Source organism: Leptopilina heterotoma, unplaced genomic scaffold (assembly GCF_015476425.1).
Source record: "Leptopilina heterotoma isolate Lh14 unplaced genomic scaffold, ASM1547642v1 Lhet_181, whole genome shotgun sequence".
Taxonomy (NCBI): Eukaryota; Metazoa; Arthropoda; class Insecta; order Hymenoptera; family Figitidae; genus Leptopilina; species Leptopilina heterotoma.
The window spans coordinates 459396-481481 of NW_025110898.1; the positions used below are offsets into that span (position 1 = coordinate 459396).

At 26.5% G+C, this 22086-nt stretch overlaps 4 protein-coding genes across 5 annotated transcripts; 3 read left to right on the forward strand and 1 right to left on the reverse strand.

Annotated features, from left to right (window-relative positions):
- Positions 1 to 3516: 3516 nt before the first annotated feature.
- Positions 3517 to 4960, forward strand: LOC122500088 (the record flags this gene model as incomplete). Its single annotated transcript, XM_043608813.1, has 2 exons — positions 3517 to 3598; positions 4693 to 4960. Coding segments are annotated over 2 exons (261 nt in total), but the record flags the coding sequence as incomplete, so codon positions are not given.
- A 586-nt stretch (positions 4961 to 5546) lies between these two features.
- Positions 5547 to 13701, forward strand: LOC122500106 (kinase suppressor of Ras 2). The gene is made up of 15 exons (XM_043608841.1): positions 5547 to 5932; positions 8085 to 8225; positions 8395 to 8542; positions 8744 to 9016; positions 9157 to 9310; positions 9592 to 9767; positions 9896 to 10153; positions 10718 to 10836; positions 11186 to 11309; positions 11644 to 11852; positions 12054 to 12230; positions 12403 to 12722; positions 12866 to 13003; positions 13080 to 13209; positions 13315 to 13701. The coding sequence occupies exons 1-15, from the start codon at positions 5774 to 5776 to the stop codon at positions 13465 to 13467; spliced, it is 2679 nt and encodes an 892-aa protein (XP_043464776.1). The 5' UTR covers positions 5547 to 5773; the 3' UTR covers positions 13468 to 13701.
- Positions 13702 to 13906: 205 nt separating this feature from the next.
- On the reverse strand, positions 13907 to 17712 carry LOC122500107 (lys-63-specific deubiquitinase BRCC36-like). Of its 2 annotated transcripts, none has more exons than XM_043608843.1 (7): positions 17517 to 17712; positions 16862 to 17002; positions 16345 to 16549; positions 14868 to 14956; positions 14582 to 14686; positions 14386 to 14488; positions 13907 to 14291 (listed from the first exon to the last, which is right to left on the reverse strand). In XM_043608843.1, the coding sequence occupies exons 2-7, from the start codon at positions 16976 to 16978 to the stop codon at positions 14140 to 14142; spliced, it is 771 nt and encodes a 256-aa protein (XP_043464778.1). In that variant the 5' UTR covers positions 16979 to 17002; positions 17517 to 17712; the 3' UTR covers positions 13907 to 14139. The 2 variants fall into 2 exon arrangements, with proteins under 2 accessions (XP_043464778.1, XP_043464777.1); XM_043608842.1 differs by having other exon boundaries at positions 17555 to 17707.
- Positions 17713 to 18255: 543 nt separating this feature from the next.
- Positions 18256 to 20832, forward strand: LOC122500094. The gene is made up of 4 exons (XM_043608821.1): positions 18256 to 18617; positions 18696 to 18815; positions 19900 to 20078; positions 20160 to 20832. The coding sequence occupies exons 1-4, from the start codon at positions 18566 to 18568 to the stop codon at positions 20241 to 20243; spliced, it is 435 nt and encodes a 144-aa protein (XP_043464756.1). The 5' UTR covers positions 18256 to 18565; the 3' UTR covers positions 20244 to 20832.
- Positions 20833 to 22086: the final 1254 nt, after the last annotated feature.

Below are 22086 nucleotides of genomic sequence, written 5' to 3' on the forward strand. Positions count from 1 at the left end.
TGCATTTGCAAAGAACGACAGCCATGTTTTGCCCTTCGCACCTGCGGTCATGTACCGTTCTGCGAAATTTGCTTACCAATGTATAATGAAAATAGTATCATTGAAGGGTATGAAGATGAGAACGAGCAAAATCCGAATTCTAGAAAGTGTCCTTATTGCCGTAAAAAATATGATTATGAAATCCACTGTATTAAAATACGTTATCACTAATAAGTAATTACCGCACGAAATAAATATATTATATTTAGTTAATATAATAATATACTTTTCTTAAATTATATTTCTACCCTGCTATACTTCTTTAAAATTAAGACTTCGCTGTGAAATTTTCAGCTATAATATAAAGTTAATTAACAATTTTAATTGATTAATTAATCAAAAATCTTTTTCAAATTTAATTTTGAAACATTCTTATAGTAATTTTTTGTTACAAAATGTATTTTATTTTTCTTAAAAATTATTATGAACGTGATTTAAAAAAATTAAAAAGCAAATAATTTACAACTTTTAAAAGTATATTTTTAGACATTGAAAAACATTTTTAATAATAGATAAAAATGAGAAACTAAAGGAAAAGAATAATTTTATTTTGAAAATTATTCTTTTAGTTCTGATATGCAAAATATTGTATTTTTTCCATATGAAATAAAGATAAGAGTATAAATAATTTCATGTGTATAGCTTTGAGAGAATGAAAGAACTTGTTGTCAGTTAAATAACAAAAAGTTTCATAATAATTTTTTATTTTTCAATTTTGATAATTATGTTAAAATAACCTTTTTTTTTTAAGTAAAAATAATTTTTTTTATCGAAAAAAATGCTAAATAATGCTAAAAAAATAGTAAAAAAATAAAAATTTTTGAGAGATCAAATTTTTTATCAGTATAGGTATACTGATTATATGTATATGTATATGTATTCATTTTCTATAAAACTACTGATGGGTTTTAGTTTTAAAATTACGTACCTAGATATTTAATTAAAAATAAATTTTTTAAAAAACCAAAATTCGAAAAATTAATAAATTTAAAATTTATCGACTTTATTATAAATTTTTTAAATGAAAACAGTAGCCCTTCACTGACGCAATAAGTCAAGTGAAATGACTGCGACTGTAAATTCTTTTATGGCTAAATTTTATTATATTGTAAACCACAAACCTCAAGATAAGTTGCAGAGAAAGCAATATATTTGTTCCAGAGCTAAAAATAAAAATTTATGTTCTAAAATTAAACTTTATTTGAGGCAAAATAAAGTCAAATTTTAATTTATTTTTTAATATTTTTATATAAAAATATATATAAATATATTAAATATAATAAATAAATTTTAATTTACAAATATATATAAAATAAAAATTTTATATAATATAACTTTTATTTTTAATATTTAAATTTTTTCAGTAGACTCTTAGTATATTTTTATTTACTTTAAATAAATAAAATTTTGAAAAAAATTCTCTATGGTTACTCAAAATTTTTTCTCTAAAAGAAACTATATTGTACTTGACAGAGAAATAAGGAGAGAAGGGAGTTGATGAGTAACCATATAGGTATCCAAGGTTATTTTTAGTGAGAAATTATACGAAAGTTCTCGAATATTATTCAGAATCAGAATATTTGATTTTACACCATAAAAGAGAGATCCCACTCTTTTATAAGTATTCAAAAAAATTATATTGTTTAAAATAATTTAGATTTAATAAGTTATTAAAAATTGTGTAAAATTATTTTAATAATATTATATATATAATGTAAAAATAATTTTATAAATTATAATTCTATAGATTTATTTAAACAAAATTTAGAAAGAAAATAGAAAGTTTTTATTTAATAAACTTTTTAATTAATATTATAACTTATAAAATATGAATTATGAAACTTATGAATTTTTATATATTTAAATAAATTTATCCATATATATTTCATTAATTCTAGTAATTATTATAATTTATCAATATTTTATTTAATTATATTAATGATATTAATAATATTGGATATTAATGATATTAATATTAATTATATTATATATTATAATAAAATTATAATGAAAAATTATAAAGAATATGAAAGACTAATGTCTTGATATTATAAAAAAATATTTTACTACGTCTAAACATATATTTCTTATCTTTTAAGGAGATGAGGGTACACTCATATTTCTAAGTTTCTAACCACGTCGCAAAATAATATTCTCAACATATAAAAATTTATTTTTTTAGTTATTTTTTCAGAGGAATTCACCTTTTGAAATTAATAAAACAAGTTAACAAAATTTAATCATAATTTTCAAATCTATATTTTTTATATAAAAACTGAAAAAATTTTATTATCTGATTGTTAATTAATGTAAAAATTAGAAACAATAATTTTATTTAAAATATTATTTGAAATAAAAATGTAATACAAACATTTAATTAAAGTTTTAATGTTTTTTTTTATTAAACTTTTACTTAACTAAACATTTTATTAAAAAAAACCAAATGTTTAGTTGACCGCTCTTAATAAAAAAAATTTATTTCAATTATACAAACAAAAAAGATTTGATGAAAAAATTTTGAATTTTAACATTGAATGTTTTGATGAAATGAAATGATGTATAATCTATATCGCCGGATGTTTACGCAACAAAATATCCCACTTGAATTTTAGCTCAGCGAAAATTTTTTCGATTTTTCTGAATGCATCAAAAATTATTCCTATATGTGCAATTATTATATTTTTAAAAAAATCATATTTTGACGAATTTATAATTTTAAAATAATTAAAATTTCGTATTTTGACAAATTTATACTTTTTAAAGAAAGTAAAATTCGTATTTTGACAAATTTACAATTTTTGTATTTTTAAAATAATTATTTATAAAAATTAATATAATGTATTATTTGAAACATTAAGAAAAGTTTTGTATAAATTTTCAATTTAAAATAATATTATTTAAACCATTATGTCGTTAGGCTATTAAAATACATTGACTCAAAAATATATTGTTGACTTTGATTTAATGATTTACAAAAGACTTCGATTTAGATTTAAAAGAAAATTGAATCTTATTTTTAAAAAAAGAATAAAAGAATTTAAAAATTACTTTAATTATATTAAAATTTATTTATTTAATTTACTTATAAACTATAAGTTACCGCCAAATTTTCAAATTTCAATTAAAAATCTTTAAAATAATAAAATCATAATTTTTTAATGTTCATTTTTAGATTAAAAGTTCCATTTTCTTTAAATTGAAAAGTCTAAAAAGAAAATTGATAAAAAAAATTGAGTCCACATTTAAAATTAAGAAAAAAAGTCTTAAAACAGAATTAGACAATTTTTAATTAGATAATATTTTTCTTATTTTTTTTAAGTATATTTTTTAAAAGATGAGAAACATTTTGCAAAATCCCCGCGCTTTTTGCGTTCACATGTAATAATTGCATCAGATGTTCAACGTGTGTTCGGTACTTAATACCGATTTCTTGTCTTAGGGGAATCTCATTAATGAAGATTGGAAATCCCCTAATAAATTGCGTTGTATTTGACTCTTACGACTGTTACGTTCGGCATTTTTGATAAAGTAAATCATTCTTTGTGCTTAGAAAACCAAAGTGAGTACAGAAAAAATCAAAATATTATTTCAAAACTTTTTAAAAAACAAGAAATTAATTTTACCTTTAATTTTAAAGATTTATAATATATAATTTAAAAAAAAAATATAAATTTTGTATTTTATTAACATTATTATCTTTTATTTATATTTCTATATTTTTTTGAATTATTGTATTACTTTTATTTTATACTCTTATTGCTTTATAATTTAGATCGATCTTCTTCTTTTAATAAGATTTAGGTACATTATTTTTAATCATTTTTTTTATAAAATTATAATAATTTGCAACGAGTGTTTAAAATTGTTGAGTAGTTTTATTGTTTTATCGTTTATTCAATTATTTATTATTTATAACTGTTGCTTATTTTATTATTTTATATTTATTTATTTTATAAACTTATATTTAGAAATTTTATAAATTTATATTTGTAAATTTTTATATAAATTTATATTTTAAAATTGAAATGTAATGTTACATATCCAAATAAGGGTTATCCCCAAATAAATATAAAATGTGTAATTAAAAAGAAACTTTTTTAAAATCATCAAAGAAGTGGAATTTAGGTGAAAAATATGAAATAAATAAATAATTTAACGGATTTAAAAAAATTAATTTCATTTAAAATATAAAATTTTTAATCAACACTATTTTTTAATAATTTATACATACTTAAATGAGTTAAAATTTAAGGAATTTATTTGTTTCATTAATGCGGAAAATTTTTTTCAAAATTTAAATCTAATCCAATATTTTTGTTTTTGTCAAACTTTTAATTAAATTATGAATTAAGTTTTTTTTAACAAAAAGTGCATATAAAAATTTTTTTTATACATTTTTTTGAGTTTAAATTTTTATTTAAATTTCTAATATTCATACAATTAGAAACTTTTCAAAAACCATTTCTGATTAGTAAAGAAAAATGATTCACACATATGTATAAGATTAATATAAAATTTTCATAAAAAATAAAAATATTGTATATATACGTATATAAAAATTTAAATAGAAAAATTTTGTCTTTTTTAATAAATTTTAAAAAAAAATTTGCGAATCTGATTTATAATTCGTGCGATTATTAACTTATGTTTCAGAATGGCTGACAGAAATAACGTACCAAACTTCAAACCGCACAAACCAGTGCAACCCAAATCATCCATCAACAGGTCCAGGACATCAGGCTGGATATCATGGCGCAGGAACTAAAGCCGACCTCGACAACAGGGGCCGACAAATGAATCCCCAGGATTCAAAATATACCCAGAGAAAATGAAAAAATTTTCTTAATATTATTTCCTTATTCATATTTCAATTTCAACATTATGTATATTAAATGAGGAAAAATATATATAAATTCTAAAATCGAAATTTTATTTCATAAACATTTAAAACTCAATATTAATCATTTTTCAGCAAAATATTATATTTGTTAAAAAAAAAGTTAATTTTATAAAATATTTCTTTTATACGGTTTTTTCTCTTTAAAATTTTGAAGATTTTATGTATTTTTGAAAATGTATAAGTATTTACAGAGTTTTAAAAAATAAAAATGTTTCTTAAAAAATTGAATAAAATATTATAAGTTAATTAAACTTATAAACTTAAAATATCTCTTCTTGAAATAATTGCAAAAAGAATTAAAAATCTGTTTTTTAGAGTAAATTTTTTAAAATAATTAATAATCTCAGATTTTATTGGAAATTGAGTAATTGACGTCTTTTAAAAAATTTATTTATTTTTGTACATATTTGGATAAGTATAGTAAATGAGTTAAAGCAAAATTTCCTATGCTAGTAAGTTCTAGTGACTTTTGAATTTCTTTAAATTCACAAAGTTACCAAAGTCACTAGTCGTGACGTCACAGAGACCTACCCATCGCTACCCTGTTGCTGACGTCAAACAATTGACATTCACAACACTGAACAACTCTCGAGTATTGTCGATCGTTGATCGGAAATATTCGGGACAGTTCATAGCTGTCATGTCTAAGTTGGTCAAGATGGTTGTCAAATGTTGATAAAGTGTGTATTGAAAAAAAGAGACCCGTCTCTCTTTCCAAAATCAGTGATTAAAAAAAAAAGTAAACAAAACGAGGGCCTCTTCTTGGGGAGTAAATAATGTTCGCGAAATAAGAGAAGCAACAATTTAGTTACGGGTTCGTCATCGAGTCACGGAATGGCAGACGAGGATGCCGAGCAGGAGATTCGAAGTGCATTGAACGACGTTTACGTCGTTCAATCCATGATTGACATCTCAGCCGAAAGACTCGAGGGGCTTAGAACGCAATGTTCAACAAGCGCTGAATTAACGCAACAAGAAATTCGCACTCTCGAGGTTAGAAGAGATAAATAATACGGAATTTCACTTTCACTCTTCATTTTCCACAACGATAAATATTATAACCTTGACCTTGCCATTACATACTTCTCTTTAAACTAAATCAGTTTACCTTCATTTTCATTATTCTTTTTCAACCCTTTTCTTTTATCCTCACCGCTTTTATATCGATCGACTTTATTGATTTTCCATTAAATTAGAAACTGAATTTTTCGCTTAAATTGTGGTCAAGGTTTTCTTTTTTGCCACGAGTTGTGTCAACTCATATTTCGATACGTATTTTTAATATGCGCGCTCAGGTTAGAAAAAATTAAATTCGATTTTCCCTATAATTAAATTTATATTTTAAAAATTAAATTCAGGCCTATAACAAGGAATAAGTTCTATCAACGATATTATTTAACATCTATATTTATGAAATACTAAAAATGTATGATACATACAAATGGGTATAAAAAGAAAAGATTTAGATCTATAACAAAGAATAGTTCTATCATCGATATTATTTAACATCTATATTTATGAAATACTAAAAATGGGAATAAAAAGAAGAGATTTAGATCTACAACAAAGAATAGTTCTATCATCGATATTATTTAACATCTATATTTATGAAATACTAAAAATGTATGAAAAATACAAATAAAAAGAAAAGAACAAAGCAAAAATATATTTAAATTTAGGCCTAAAAACAAGGAATAGTTCTATCACCGATATTATTTAACATCTATATTTATGAAATACTAAAAATGAGAAATACATGAAAGGGACCACTTTACGTGCCTCCAACATGAGGTTCATTATTTACATTAACTTTTTATTGATATTCTATCAAGTTTGAATTTTTTTAAAAATTTATTTATAATCTACGAAGATTTATTTATCTTTGCATAATCTTTTAATACTTAAATTTAAAGTTCTTCCCATTTAAAAAAAATAAAATATTAAATTTTGTTTTCGAGTTTTGGTTAAATTGCATTGTATATTTTATAATTATATTTTAACGTAATTAAATAATTTCAAAATATTTATAATATATAAATTTAAAGTTCAGAATCTAACGTTTATTTTTCACTTATATTTGTTTAAAATAAAATTTAAAAAAGTTTAGTACATTGAATTTTAATTTAAATTATACATGTGGTTTTTTTCCCACGAATTGTCTGTTTTCGCAACAATGTTCTTATTATTATTATTTTTTTAAAAAAAAGATGAACACTAATAAAATTCACAACCATGTTTTTTACAATGTTCGTATAACTATATAAATAAATGACGACATGTGAGAGAAGAGATCCAATTATTTTCGAATTTTCACCTGATGAGGTCCATCGTCGATGGACGAAAAGCTTTGTGCTTGAAAATGAATTTAATATGGATTAGAAATAATAAACAAATCAACATCTTACTAAATTGACTACAATCCAAAAAAACAAAAACATCTTATATATATTAAAAAAAAGTTATTGGAATTATTAATTAAAATAGTAGTACCGATGCAAGTAAAAATTCAAATTCATCTCCAAAGCCTCGCTTTCTAAAAAAATATTTTTTTAACCTTTTAAACATAATGTGTAATAATTAATAATAATTTAATAAAAATATTTGGTTATTCGAACAAAAAAGGGTTTTAAGAGAATGACCCACATATGAAACTAAAAATTCAAGTACCTTTGAATTAAAAAGTAAAAATTTGTAATTAAATAAAATTACTAATTAAAAATATTTTTAAAATTATTTAAATTCAGGCCTATAAACAAGGAATAGTTCTATCACCGATATTATTTAACATCTATATTTATGAAATACTAAAAATGTATGAGAAATACATATGAAAATAAAAATTGAGGTACCTTTCAATTAAAGTAAAAAATTGCAATTAAATAAAATTACTAATTAAATTAATAATATTTTTAAATTTATTTAAATTTTGGCCTATAAACAAGGTATAGTTCTATCACCGATATTATTTAACATCTATATTTATGAAATACTATAAAAATGTATAAGAAATACAAAATGAAAATAAAAAGTCGTAACTGCGACAATGTCTATTAATCTATTCTATTAATTAGTTGAAGAAAGTAGTCAAATTTAATGAAAATAAATAATTTTATAAAAAATTTTATTCTTTATATTATATTATTAGGGGAAGCTGATAAAATTATATTCAAAACAACTTGTCACCAAGTCAAAACTGACTGAAGAATCATTACCTGCGGAAATGCGACAATATCCATCTCTGCCGCAATGGTTACGAGTTGTGGGTCTCAGACCGGAATCTATTCAGGTAAAGTAAAATTTTTAAAACGGAAACTCTTGTGGGAATTCAATCAAAAATTGTTAAAATTAACGACCTATGTTTATAGTACAAAATTTGTTTTTGCCGAATAATTCCCTGTTTAAACAGTTAGACAGTTTATTATTTAAGATTTATTGATATGCCTCTAAATTTTTAGATGGTTTGCTCAAAAACGAATTCTTTAGAGGCATTAAAGGAAAAATCGGAACACGAATTAGGCTGTATGTTGGGAGAAATCAATGTAAGGCAAGAGGAAGAGCTTCGCAGACTTTGTCGGGCGCTTCATAATCTTCGTCGTTACATGGGTAACGTTTTTATTGTATAAAAATTAAAGTTAAAATCTGTAAAATTTTTGTTTTTTCATTTTCCAATTCTTTATTTTTGAAAAACAAAATTTAAGTATATAAACTGTTATTTAAATTAAATGTTGATTCAAATTTATTTATTAATATTTGTTTACCTAAATTTATGAATATTAATTAAAATTATTAAAATTTCTGTTAAAGACGTTCTCTTGAAAGGAGACATGGAGAACAGTGAAATGAATTTATATTGGGATTCCTGGGACAGGCATCACATGCGAAGTGGACCTTCGCCACGTTCTCTACGACCACGCGATCCTAGAATTTTTACACCTTCCGAAGACAGCATTCCCTATAATATTAACAATAATTTTAATAACAATAATCTTAATAGTGATGTTCTGGTTCAGGCGTCGTCGGTTAATTCTCTATTGTCCAATGCTAGTCCTCCTTCGACACCTCCTCTCGTTAATCAAGGTTTGTCCCACTTTTCTTCTTCTTAAATTACTTTAGGCTTTTTTACGACTTTAAAAATCAGAAATGATAATCGATTTTTTGCCTACAATTGCTTTTTTTATAGAAATTTCAATTTTTTGCAATTTAATTTTCGCTCTTAGCTGGAGTGAAGTTTCCGTCAACACCACCGCCGTTGAAGAAACATCAAACGGGACTTCAGAGTTCTTCTCAGCCGGAAGTATTTCCATTGACAAAGTCAAAATCGCACGAGTCGCAATTAACGAATCGTATGGAAAATGGAGACGCGACTTCTGGGTATTTATCAATTTTCTTCTTTTTTTAGCTCTTTCTTCAGTTTTAGAAATTAATGACTACTTTTTTCTAAAAGTAAAGAAAAGAAGAAGAAAAATGAAAAATCTTTTTTAATCATTTCATGAGGGGTTTACTTCTAAAGGTGTCCAAATGAGCAAAGTTCTTTTTTTAGCTCTTTCTTCAGTTTTAGAAATTAATGACTACTTTTTTCTAAAAGTAAAGAAAAGAAGAAGAAAAATGAAAAATCTTTTTTAATCATTTCATGGGGGGTTTACTTTTCAAAGGTGTCCAAATGAGCAAAGTAGTTACGCGGGTAAAAGAACACGTTTACCAACAGAACCTGGATCTTGTAGTGGGACGGACATCATGAACGAAAGTTTTGTTCCAAATACAAGCAGTCCAATTAAATCTCCACCATATTCAAGCGCCGATAGCGATGATAACAGTTTTAAGGGAACAGGTAAATTAATACTCCATCATAGATAAAAGTAATTTTAAAAAAAAATTCTATTTAAATTTGAAGAAAGAGTTCAATTTTAAATAGAAATGCAAATTTATGGGAATTTTGAGAATTATTCTTTCTTCAAGGGACAAGTCTTCAAGTGCCAAAGTCTCCACGAACACCGACTGTCAGTCGTGGGATGGGTCACATGATTACTCATCGCTTCACAAAAACCTTCCAAATGATGACAACCTGTGATTATTGCGATAAGCAAATGTTCATGGGCCTCAAGTGCAAAGAGTGTAAATACAAGTGTCACAGGGACTGCGCCTCGAAAGTTCCGCCCTCTTGTGGTCTACCTCAGGAATTAATTGACGAGTTTAAAAAGACTCTTCAAGCCGATAGTAAGTCAACTAACGGTTTTTCTTTTTAAAATCATTCTAAATAATTTTGAAGAAATCGTATTTTAATTAACGGTTTGTCTTTTATTCATTTTTCTAAATCACTGAAGAAATCATATTTTAATTAAAATCAGATCAGATTTCAGTTAAAATTAAATTTGAATTAACGGTTTTTCTTTTCTTCATCTTTCTAAATCACTGAAGAAATCATATTTTAATTAAAATCAGATCAGATTTCAGTTAACATTAGATTTGAAGTAAAATAAGATTTCGGTTTAATTCAGATTTAAATTAAAATCAGATTTTAATTAAAATTTATGATACGCTCCGAAGAAAGGTGCTGAAGAAATAAAAATTTTTAGGTTATGTTTGTACTCTTTAAAATGAAGAAAAAGGATCAACTTTTTGATATAAACCACTGTTTTTTTAGCCCTTATTGTATCTAAAATAATTAATTTTAGTCGTACTAACGTTTCCGTTTCTCCTTTAAATCATACATTTTAATTTAAAATACAAATAAAAAACACCAAAAAAATGGATGAAAAATTTAACATGTTTTTTTCTTAGGTATGGTAAACGTATCCCCGGTTTTAAACAAATCGGGAATAACATCGCCGAATCATCACAATTCTAATCAGAACCATAAACGCCCTCATCCGCATTCTTCTTTGATTACACCTTTTCAGGTATTTAACAAGCACATTATTAATTCCTTTATCATCGTAAAATTAAATTTCCAATATGAGATTTGTTACTAAAAAAAATTATTTTTCATATTGGATCCGCCATTTTGAATTTTGAAAATCTGACTTCAGACCTTAAAAGAATGTAAATAAATTTTAGAGTGTAAAATATTTATTTTTTTGTTGCATTTAAAATTCTTTTGTTAATCCGAAGCCAGTGAAGAAAGAACCTCTTTTATTCCCTAGTTGATTTTAAGTAAAACTTTACGTTTTTATAGTGTTTAAGTACTTAAATTGTTATTATAACTTTAATATTCTTTTAAAAATCGGCATGATTAATTTTTTTTACCAGGGTGCAGATTCTAGTTCAAATACCTCGAGCTGCAATAGCTCAACACCTTCTAGTCCAGCTTTGTTACCTGTAAACGTTAACCAAACACCTCAGGCGCCTGTTAAGCAACAATTTCATTTTCCAGGTTCGTGAAATTTATTTTCTTATAATAATTTTGTATAAATTTATTTTAAATTATTAAAATTATTAAAATAAAGTTATCCGAATTTATTTAAAAGTAACTTTTTAAAAATAAGATACATAAACAATTTGCCACAAAAATTTAATTTTGTTTTTGGACAATTTCAAGTCGGAATTTTAACTTTTTCTTGATTCGTATTAAAAAAAAATTCGGTACCTTTTGTAATTTTAATTTTTAAAAATGGCAAGAGTTAAAATAAATAAATAATAAATAAATAAATAACATAAAAATAATAACATAAAAAACGGCGAGAGTTAAAATAACATTTTTATTTTAGATGTGACGCCTTATGAAAAGAGTTTAACTCTGGAAACGCATAGACTTGAGGGAACGACCGTTTCGAGCGACAGTGAACGTACTATCAGTGTTTCCGGTTCCGGAAGTGTTAGTACGGATTCCGATCGAACGCCGGTTAGAGTCGATTCTCAGGATTCTCAAGTTTCAGACGGAGAACCCGGCGATGGACGATGGCCCCGACAAAATAGCGTGAGTATAATGTTTCAAAAACGAAATTTTAATAACATGATGTACTCCTTATTTTGAATTGTATTTTAATTAAATTTATTAAAATAATTTTATTTAAGGGATTTTATTTTTAATTTTAAAAAAAGTGAAGTGTTTTAGGGGACTATATTTTTAATTTCTTCACATGGAGAATAGAAAATGAAAACTGGATTTATTTTTTAGTTATCGATGCGAGAATGGGATATTCCTTATGACGAGTTAAAAATAGGGGAACCTATCGGAACGGGTAGATTCGGTACAGTTTATAGAGGAAATTGGCACGGAGATGTGGCAATTAAAGTTCTCAATATGGATTACTATCTCGACGATGATAAGACTCTTGAAGCTTTCAAATTAGAGGTACGTTTTTAATTATTATTTAAAACTAAATTGATTTTTAAAAATAAACATATTTTATAAATATTATAAAATATAACATATATATATATACGTAATATATAGAAATATTTTTAAAATAAAAATAATAATGAATATTTAAAGCAAAAAGAAAAATAAAATATTGTTGTTTAAGGTGGCAACTTTTCGGAAAACAAGACACGAGAATCTAGTATTATTTATGGGGGCTTGTATGAAGCCCCCTCGCTTGGCGATAGTCACGAGCATGAGTAAGGGCATGACCCTCTACACACACATTCATCTTCGCAAGGACAAATTTAATATGAATAAAACAACCATAATTGCACAACAAATATCCCAAGGAATTGGATATCTTCACGCACGTGGAATTGTTCACAAAGATCTCAAGAGTAAAAATATCTTTCTTGAAAATGGCAAAGTCGTTATTGCCGATTTTGGACTTTTTAGCGTCACGAAACTTTGCTACGGCAACAGGTAATTTTTTGATAAAAATAATTACTTATTTTTATGAAAAAGAAAAATTTAGTTTTTCAAACTCTTCTTTTTTTTAAATTAAAAGAAAAAAATTAAGAATTTTATTTGAACGACTTGAGTAATTTTAATTTAATTATTTACAGAACTGGTAATGGTTTAAGCATTCCACCTGGATGGCTGTGTTATTTAGCTCCTGAAATAGTTAGGCGCTTGAAACCTCAACAAAATCGAGATCAAGAGGAATTACCATTCACCGAAGCGTCCGATGTTTACGCTTTTGGGTAATAATTTTCCCCCTCTGTAAATTTTTATTTTTTCCAATTATTTTTTTGAAAAATTAACGAATTATTTTTTCAGAACTGTTTGGTATGAACTTCTTTGCGGTGAATGGCCGTTTAAAGGCCAACCACCCGAAGCAATTATTTGGCAAGTCGGCAAAGGAATGAAACAGACTCTTGCCAATTTACAAGCATCACGCGATGTTAAGGTATTCATTTCATATATTTTTTTTGAGAAAAAGATTAATAAATGTAATAAATTTTTAATATTGAGGGCTAAGATTTGATAAAAATTAATGTTTCCCCGTTTGCAGGATATTTTAATGCTATGTTGGTCTTTTCACACTGAGAATCGACCGGACTTTGCAAAATTATTGACAACATTGGAAAAACTTCCGCGGAAAAGACTTGCACGAAGTCCCTCACATCCAATTCACCTCTCACGTTCCGCTGAATCTGTGTTCTAATTTTTTCAACAAAAAAAAATGATTTTTAAAATCACAATTAAAAAATGAAAAAAAAACAAGAAATTTTGTCAAAGAGGAACGATCTGAAGAAGAAACTAAAGAAATATTAAGTTTTACGCAGCTAAGTCTCTTATTTAAATACGACGTCTTTTTCGTAGTGTATATATGTAGCAGTCTCAAATCGATGCCACGATCTTTATTCATAAATAATAAAAAAAAAAACATTAAAATTTACTTTTCTGTAGTTTTTTTCCACTATTGTCACACCAGAAAATTTGCATTTCCTATGTTAATTAACAATTTTTTAAGAATCAGGATCAATATTATTACCATATAAACATGGCTCATAGGAATATTCAATAAACTTGCGATTTGCTTTCGTTACCTCGTAAGGATTTATAGATTAAAATCTAAGAGAGTAAAATTGACAAAAGAATTCTTTTTTTACAAAAGAAACGATAAACTTTAATTTTCCTTTTTTACATTTAGAAATGCAACACTTAATTTATATTATTAAATAATATAATCAACCATTAATCCTAGTATATCAACAACTTTTATAGTTCCAAATTATGTAAATTCGAAAAATGTGTTAAATATCTGTAGATTCAAAAATTGTTACGGGAAAATTTTTCTTTTTATCAAGAAGAAACGCCTAGTTTTTAACAATACTTAAAATTGAGAAGAGAATTTTTCTTCTAATTCACGTTTCGTTTTTCTTAAATGTAGACTGCGTAGTTTATTTAACAATATTCTGTCTGTGAGAGTTTGCATTAGAGGCCTGGTTACCATGTCCGTTATATGAGCCAATGATTTAGTCAGCACTGGAAAAGAAAATTGTATTTTTAAAAAGAAAAGTTACAAAAATATTTTTCAAATTATATGTGGTTTCTATTAATTGGGTCAAAAATGTCTTACCAGCATTGTTATAAACTGAAGCCAGTATATCGTGATGGTCTTTTCGCGCTTCTGCCAATTCCTCTTCTTCTTGGACAAGAATTTTCGGTAGCGAAGCCATAGTCTGGAGAAATTAATTTAATTAGTAAATTCGTAACTAAAAATTAATTCAATTTTAATTAATTAATTAATTAAAAAATTTCGCCCATAAACTTACCTGAAGGCAGTCTGCTGAAATATTTAGTGTATAAGAAATTTCCAGGGGAATTTCAATTGCTTCCTGATTAAAGGATTGAAAGCAGGTCAATTGAACTTCTTGAGTCTAAAAATTTTAAATCTTTAGTATTTTTAATAGCCAGTGTAAAGGAAATAATAATAAACTCTGTTAACGTATAGAGTAAAAAAAAGTGCAAAAATTTGTTTTAAAAATAAGTGGACATTATTGAGAAAAGTAATACACTAAATAATTTGTCATTCTCGTTGTTAAAAGAAGAAAAACGAACCTTGCTATCCTTCTCTTCGGAAAAAACGGAGAATATAAGTCCAAAAAATTTGGAGTCCATTTGTTGGTGCATTGCTTGTGTTCCAACGTCTATAAAATAAATTTAAGTATAATAAAATATAATAAATTCATATATTAAATATATAATACAATTTATTTACTCTCCCTGCATTAAGCAAGGTTCGAGGAATCAATAATAATTTTTTAAAAACTAACTACATAACCTTATAACTACTTACAAACAAACACTTAAACCTATACGCTTCTTTATTCGCCTTTCAACAAATACCCTAACCTATCAAAAATCGCCAATGCCAGGACTTCCGTTTCCAGTTCCAATTGCCTTTATTCCCATTTCGACCAACACTTCTTACTCTTCCATTTTTTCGTTTATTCCATGCCTTCTCTCTCTACAGCCATATAATTCTTCTTTCTCTCCACGTTCTATCCTCATCAATTCTTATCACACTTCCTTTCAACCTCTCCTTTACCTTCCATTCCATGCCTTCTCTCTCAACAGCCATATAATTCTTCTTTCTCTCCACGTTCTATCCTCATCAATTCTTATCACACTTCCTTTCAACCTCTCCTTTACCCTCCATTCCATGCTTTCTCTCTCAACAGCCATATAATTCTTCTTTCTTTCCACGTTCTATCCTCATCAATTCTTACCACACTTCCTTTCAACCTCTCCTTTACCCTCCATTCCATGCTTTCTCTCTTAACAGCCATATAATTCTTCTTTCTCTCCACGTTCTATCCTCATCAATTCTTATCACACTTCCTTTCAACCTCTCCTTTACCCTCCATTCCATGCTATCTCTCTCAACAGCCATATAATTCTTCTTTCTTTCCACGTTCTATCCTCATCAATTCTTATCACACTTCCTTTCAACCTCTCCTTTACCCTCCATTGCACTTACATTCATACCCCTGATCACAACGTTCTTTTTTCTTTTGTCTCTTTCCATGACTTCAACTCGCCTCGATAATTCCCCTATTTTCACCACCATAGACACATAATCACTTTCCTTATCACCTTCTCTTTATTTTCCATTAAACGTTCTTTCAATTCATACATTTTCCTCCACAAGTCTTCCTCTTCTTTTATCCACTCTAACTCCAACTTTATCCACATTCTCTGCATACTCCACAAGCTCTTACCAATTTTCTCAATTTCTCTGTCCCTCATCATCTTTTTTATTCACAGGTTTCAACTTTTTTCCTATTATCTTAAGGTCATGTTATTCAGTGGTCACGTGCCCCATATACTTTACTATGGAAAAACTTCACACTGAATAACATGACCTTAAATTCTTTGTCCAATGATACACTCCACTTTTGAAACAACGCACTTAGTTACATTTTCCATTCTTACCTACTCCCGTTCAAATATTGTCGCCTCGCTCTCACTAGACTCACAGAAATATAGTATTAAAAATCTATTGAAGTAATTATGAAAAGTGTGAAGAACGTACCAACATGTGAAGGACAAACAGTAATGTGAGGATGAGAATGATACCATCCCAGAACTCTCACTGGTAAATTAAGTTTCTCCGCCAATTTTTCAGCCTCTGTTGCCGCTGCACATTGCTGTAACGATGAAATTTCAACCCTGTCTTTCTTTTTATCCGAGCGTCGCATTATCACCAATGACATTATTGTTGCGATACTGTCTTGACTCTGGTAACAAAAAAAAATTTTATATTTTCAATTCGAAGTGAAAATATAGACATTGAGTTTAAATAAATTACTTCACTCGATGACAAAATCAGTAACATGGAAAATTATAAAATTTTAGTGTAACAAACTTGTTAGTAAATTAAAAAATTCAAATTTTGAAGTTATTTATTTGATCGGAAGGTAAAAACCTAATAACCGCATGTTTCGTAAGGTCCAAGTTCACTTTTTGTTTATAAACAAAAAGTGAACTTGGACCTTACGAAAAATGCGGTTATTAGGTATTTACAATGTCTCCTATTATTTTATACTTACAACTCCGAGTAACATTCCCATCACTTCAAAATGTTCTGTAGACAAAGCGTGTTGTATGCAAGCCATATAAACATCAGCTTGCAATATCACTTTTTCGAGTCTTTCTCTTCGGTCCATGATTTCTTAATTATATCAACGCTTCTAGAAAATAAAATTATTCATTTAATAGCACTTTAATTTCAGTTTAACATTACAACATATCAAAATTTAAATTTAAAGCTACCTTTGAAATTAAATTAATAAACGAGGTAAAAATTCCCTTCTTGCATAATTTTTTTAACCCTAAAAACATATAAGATCAAAAATATTTAATTTTTGAAGAGGTTAGACCATCTTATATATTTTTGGGGTTAAAAATGATGCAAGAAAAAAATATTACCTCGTTTAATAATTTATATTTTAAAGGGGTCAAAAATAAAGGTGGTGTCTGCCCTTAAAAACAAGTACTACACTTAAAAAAATAACCTAAGGGTAAAAATATTAACGATATTAACATCTGAAATTTAAACATATAAATTAGTCAAATTTGACTATAAAGTATGAGAAATATAATAAAATATAAAAATAAATAATACTTTTTGTTAAGAACTTGTGACAATAGTTTTTTTATCAAAATTAAGAAACAATAAGATACTTCTAAAATTAGGAAATTTACCAATCGAACAAATATGTTAAAGACTATTTAATACTTTCCTTTATTTTGACTTCAATATAGTGCTAGGAGAGAAAATACGTTAAATGCATTTAATTTAATAATAATGTAATAACAACACTTCACAATAATGTATTTTTGTTATTTTGATTATGTTTTGATCGCTTTGATCACTGTAAACTTTCCAGGGTTGGGAGCTCCACTTGAAATTTAACTATTAAGTCGAATTCACAATGACAAAAATGACAAAAACAAAGGGTGGAGTCCCATGACAGCGTTTTGCGTTGCGTCGTAATGGGATAAAAAAAGACGCAAATATACGTTTGCTGCATTCTCTCTCATTACAACGCAACGCAAAACGCTGCCATGGGACTGCGGCCTTTGGCATTGAAGCATTGAAGACAAAAACACAAAAATTATTAAATTTTGCAATAAAAAATATGCAAAAAATGCTACTAGGCAAACCAAAGCATTATAACTTAAAAAATTCTTTTAGATAAAAGTAATCGTCGTAATTGTGCTAAAATATATGTATTTTTATTAATAAAAATAAATTAATATTTATTTAAATAAATTTAGGTTTATTAATTATTTTAATTTAAATAAATAAACTTAAATTCTCAATATTCTCTCGAAAAAATGAAATTACCATAATTTTCTTGGTTATTTTACCCTAACCTAAATTTTCGAGAATTTATCAACACTACTGACATGTGTATGCGTGGAAAGAAAACATGAGTCAGTATTGGTCAATGTACAGTATAGTACATGTTTATTCATCTGTTTGAAACTTTATTATTCTCTATATTTTAGTCTCAATTTGTGATTTCTGAATATTGCGAACAGTTTTAAATTAAACAATAAATTTTACTGAACTAATTAATCAATTCAGTAACATACTATTTACAAATATCAAGATTTCACATTTAAGTATTTCATTTTAAATACGGTTCATAGAATTTACCTTATAAATTGAAAGCCACACCTATTTTTATTAAATTTGTTTGATTGTTCGAAAAAAGTGATTATATAGTTTTTTTAAGAATAAAAAAATGAAAATGAATGCGTTCATATTTGTTTTCTTGTGTCTTAGTGTCTATTCAGGTACTGTCTGTTAATTATGTATATTTTTAAAATAAAACCATGTTTACAAATTTTCATAACACTGCGTTATTTTTTTAGGCTACGCCCTAGAATGCTATGTTTGTCAAAATCAGGAAGGAAACATTGAAAAATGTTTAAATACGATAAAAACATGTGAACATGATGAAGACGTTTGTCTCTCAGAAATTAGTTGGGGAAGTAAGTAATTCATTTTATTTTAATTGCTGTTAATATGAAAAAATTTTTTTACGCTACTTTTGTTATATCGAATTGAAAAACAGAAATTTTACTTATCAGAACTGCAATAATTCGAGTTTTCTTTTAAACAAATTTTTCTCACAAGAAATTAGTATTTGAAGAATTATTTATAAAGACATTTTTTATTTGACTGTATTTTAATTTATAAAAGTTTCCATGCAGAAAAATAAAAAGTTTGCTTAAAGGATGTTTTAAGTACATAAAAGTTTATATAAAGGGATTGTAACCTAAAATATTGGTCAATTATCAGAATTTTTATGGGGCTTATGATTATTCCCCAAATTTCAATTTCATAATTTTCAAAACATCGAAATTCTTATTATCGAAATGTCATTTCACATAATTTTCATATTTTGAAATACCATTGAACGTAATTTTTAATTATTCGAATTATTCTTTATCCTAATATTTAAATACTAGAAATATCCTTTGACATTATTTTTAATAAATCGAAAAATTCTTTGACATAAATTTTGTTATTCCGAATGACTATGTTTGTCATAATTATTAATCCTCCGAATGACTACATAACCTAAAATTCATTCACACTGATCGCCATTCAATTCAATTTGTATGTTTGCGAAATTTCTTTTCGCATAATTTTTATATTTCGAAATACTATTGAAGATAATTTTCATTTTATTCGAATAATCGTTGATTCTAATTTTTAAATAATAGAATCGTCTTTTAAAATATTTTTTATTTCGTATGAGTAAATTTTCAAAGTACCGAATTTTTAAAGCACACTTTTTAGAATGTCGATCCTAACATTTTTTGCACAAAGTTACTAGATTGTTACTAGACCACCGTTCCCAAAATATATTTTAAATTGAGCGAAAAATTTGAACTCACATGTTAAATAAAATTTCGCGCGCAATTTTTATCTACCTTACCGATAACAACATAGATGGTAAACTCTTGTGACAAAAAAAGTTACTAAATGAAAATTCGACATTGTAAATGTTTAGTGCTTTAGAAATTTTTTTTGTAAATTCGGTATTTTTAGAATAAAAAATTGTTATAGGTCCGCCCTATTGGTCGCAGGGAGCAACGAAACAATTTTATGTCTCCAAACGATGCTCTAGTAAACGAAAATGTGAAGCAAGGAGACAAAATTATATGTCTACTTGTACCCATATATGGTACTTAGACTGGAAATGCTCCGAGTGTTGTCAAGGAGATAGGTGTAATTATTACATCATAGTAAGTTTTTTAAATTATATTCATAAAAAGTAAATAATTAAAAATAAATAATAATATTATAATTCTAATTTTCTATTTCAGTCTGGAACAAGTAAACCAGGACAAAATATTGCTATAATAACTTCATTAGTTTTTACAATATTTACCGTTGTGTTCAGAATCTAGCGCAAAAAAATAATTTTAAGATTAAGTTAAATATCAAGATCTGCAGAATTTGTCACGTAGACAATTTTTTAAGAATTATCAAAGAACAAAGAAAAAAAAATAACTGAATACTTCTTCCGTCCAAATGTAAATAAGTATTTCTTCTCATTAGTTTTGTATATAATTTAAAAGAAAAAAAAATGACACAAAGTATTTACTTTTTTATCGTTAATTTTAATCTTTTTTTAACAACTAGAATTTTATTCAATTAATAGAAAATGTAAACATTTATGTGCCTTAATGTTTCACGATTGGAAGGAACTAATTTTAAAAGTAGTGTAAATCCAATACGTGATGAATAAGTGCATTTGAAAATTAAAAAAAAATTTGATGTTATAGGTATTTTCTTAGGAAAATAAAAGAAACTTTATGAATGTTAATAATTCATTGAAATTGTATTTTGCAGCAAATGTTGAAAAAATACTCAATTCCGTCCATAATTAATAAGATTTGTTTGGACAGGAGTGAAACTTTGTCCTCGCATATAATGTTGTATTTTTAAATTTATGATTCGATTAAATTGAATAAAAAACTTTATACCAAAAATTAAGTTAGTATTATTACTCTTTTTCCCAATGTTAGTACTACAACACCTGCAAAATGGCAGTGAAGAAAGATGCTGATATTTCTTCACTGCCCTTTTGCAGGTGTCCCAAAATTATTAATTAAATTAAATCAGAGAACAAAGGGAAAATTACTTTCGAATACCACTTATAATTATGTAAACGTATATATTTTATGTTCTATGTTTGTAAACTCAGAAGCTACACGCGCGTTTCTTTAAACTATAGTCTATAGTCGATTATAAAGATAAAAAAATGTTTTTTCCCATAAAGCAAAGCAGCAATAACTATTATAAGTGTGACCCACATTCTTAAAGTCCAATCATTACTTCCGAACGAACCATACTTATAAGCAGGTGAAGAAACGCTAATCGCTACTTCAAGTTCGCTTTTATTTTTTAGTAAAACCACTCAGGTAAAAAATTATTTAAAAAATCCCACAATCTACATAAATAAATACCAGTTTTCGCTAGCATAAGGCATATTTGGAATTCTTCAACCAATTTGCTGAAGAAATCTCCTACCATATCTGGCAAAAAAATGATATAATCTGTTTTTGAAATCCAAAAAAAAAAAAACTCCTTGTCATGTAAAAACTTATTCAAACAGAATTCACCTCACTTACAATAGAGTCAGATTTTATGAAGAAGCAATCCGAGATCCAAATACAGTGAGAAAGTTAATATTAATAATTGTTAGAAAAAGTTGTTGAAAAGCCAAGTATGATTTCACCACCAGAAGAAGTCAGTAAGGAAAAATTGCTTCTGATTGTCTCTTACTTGCTAATTATCGGATACTCTCTAGCAATAACAATTTTTATTGTGGAAAAGATGAGCGTTATTAATTGGAGGAAAGTGAACTTAATTCGCAAACAGTGCTTTATGTTTACAAAGAAATAAAAAAATAAAAACATTCACCGCTAATATGAAGCATGTGGTCATCAACAAACAACGGCAGCTCGACTCATTCTTGATTTAAAGACTGTCGTATTGGAAGATCAGAAGCGGAAGAGGAATAGTCCTGAGTTGACTAAAAACTCAAAGATGAAGAAGAAGATGAATGAAGGACCTTCAAAAAAACCGAAGGACCAAATACAGAAAGAAGAAGGTCCACAGAAGAGGTCATCAATGATTGTAAAAGTGGCTGATGGTTCGACGTTCGCAGCAGTTCTGGGAAAGATCCGTGAGGAAGTGAATCCAGAAAAATACCATACGATTTGTGTGGGCTCTGTACCCACAAAG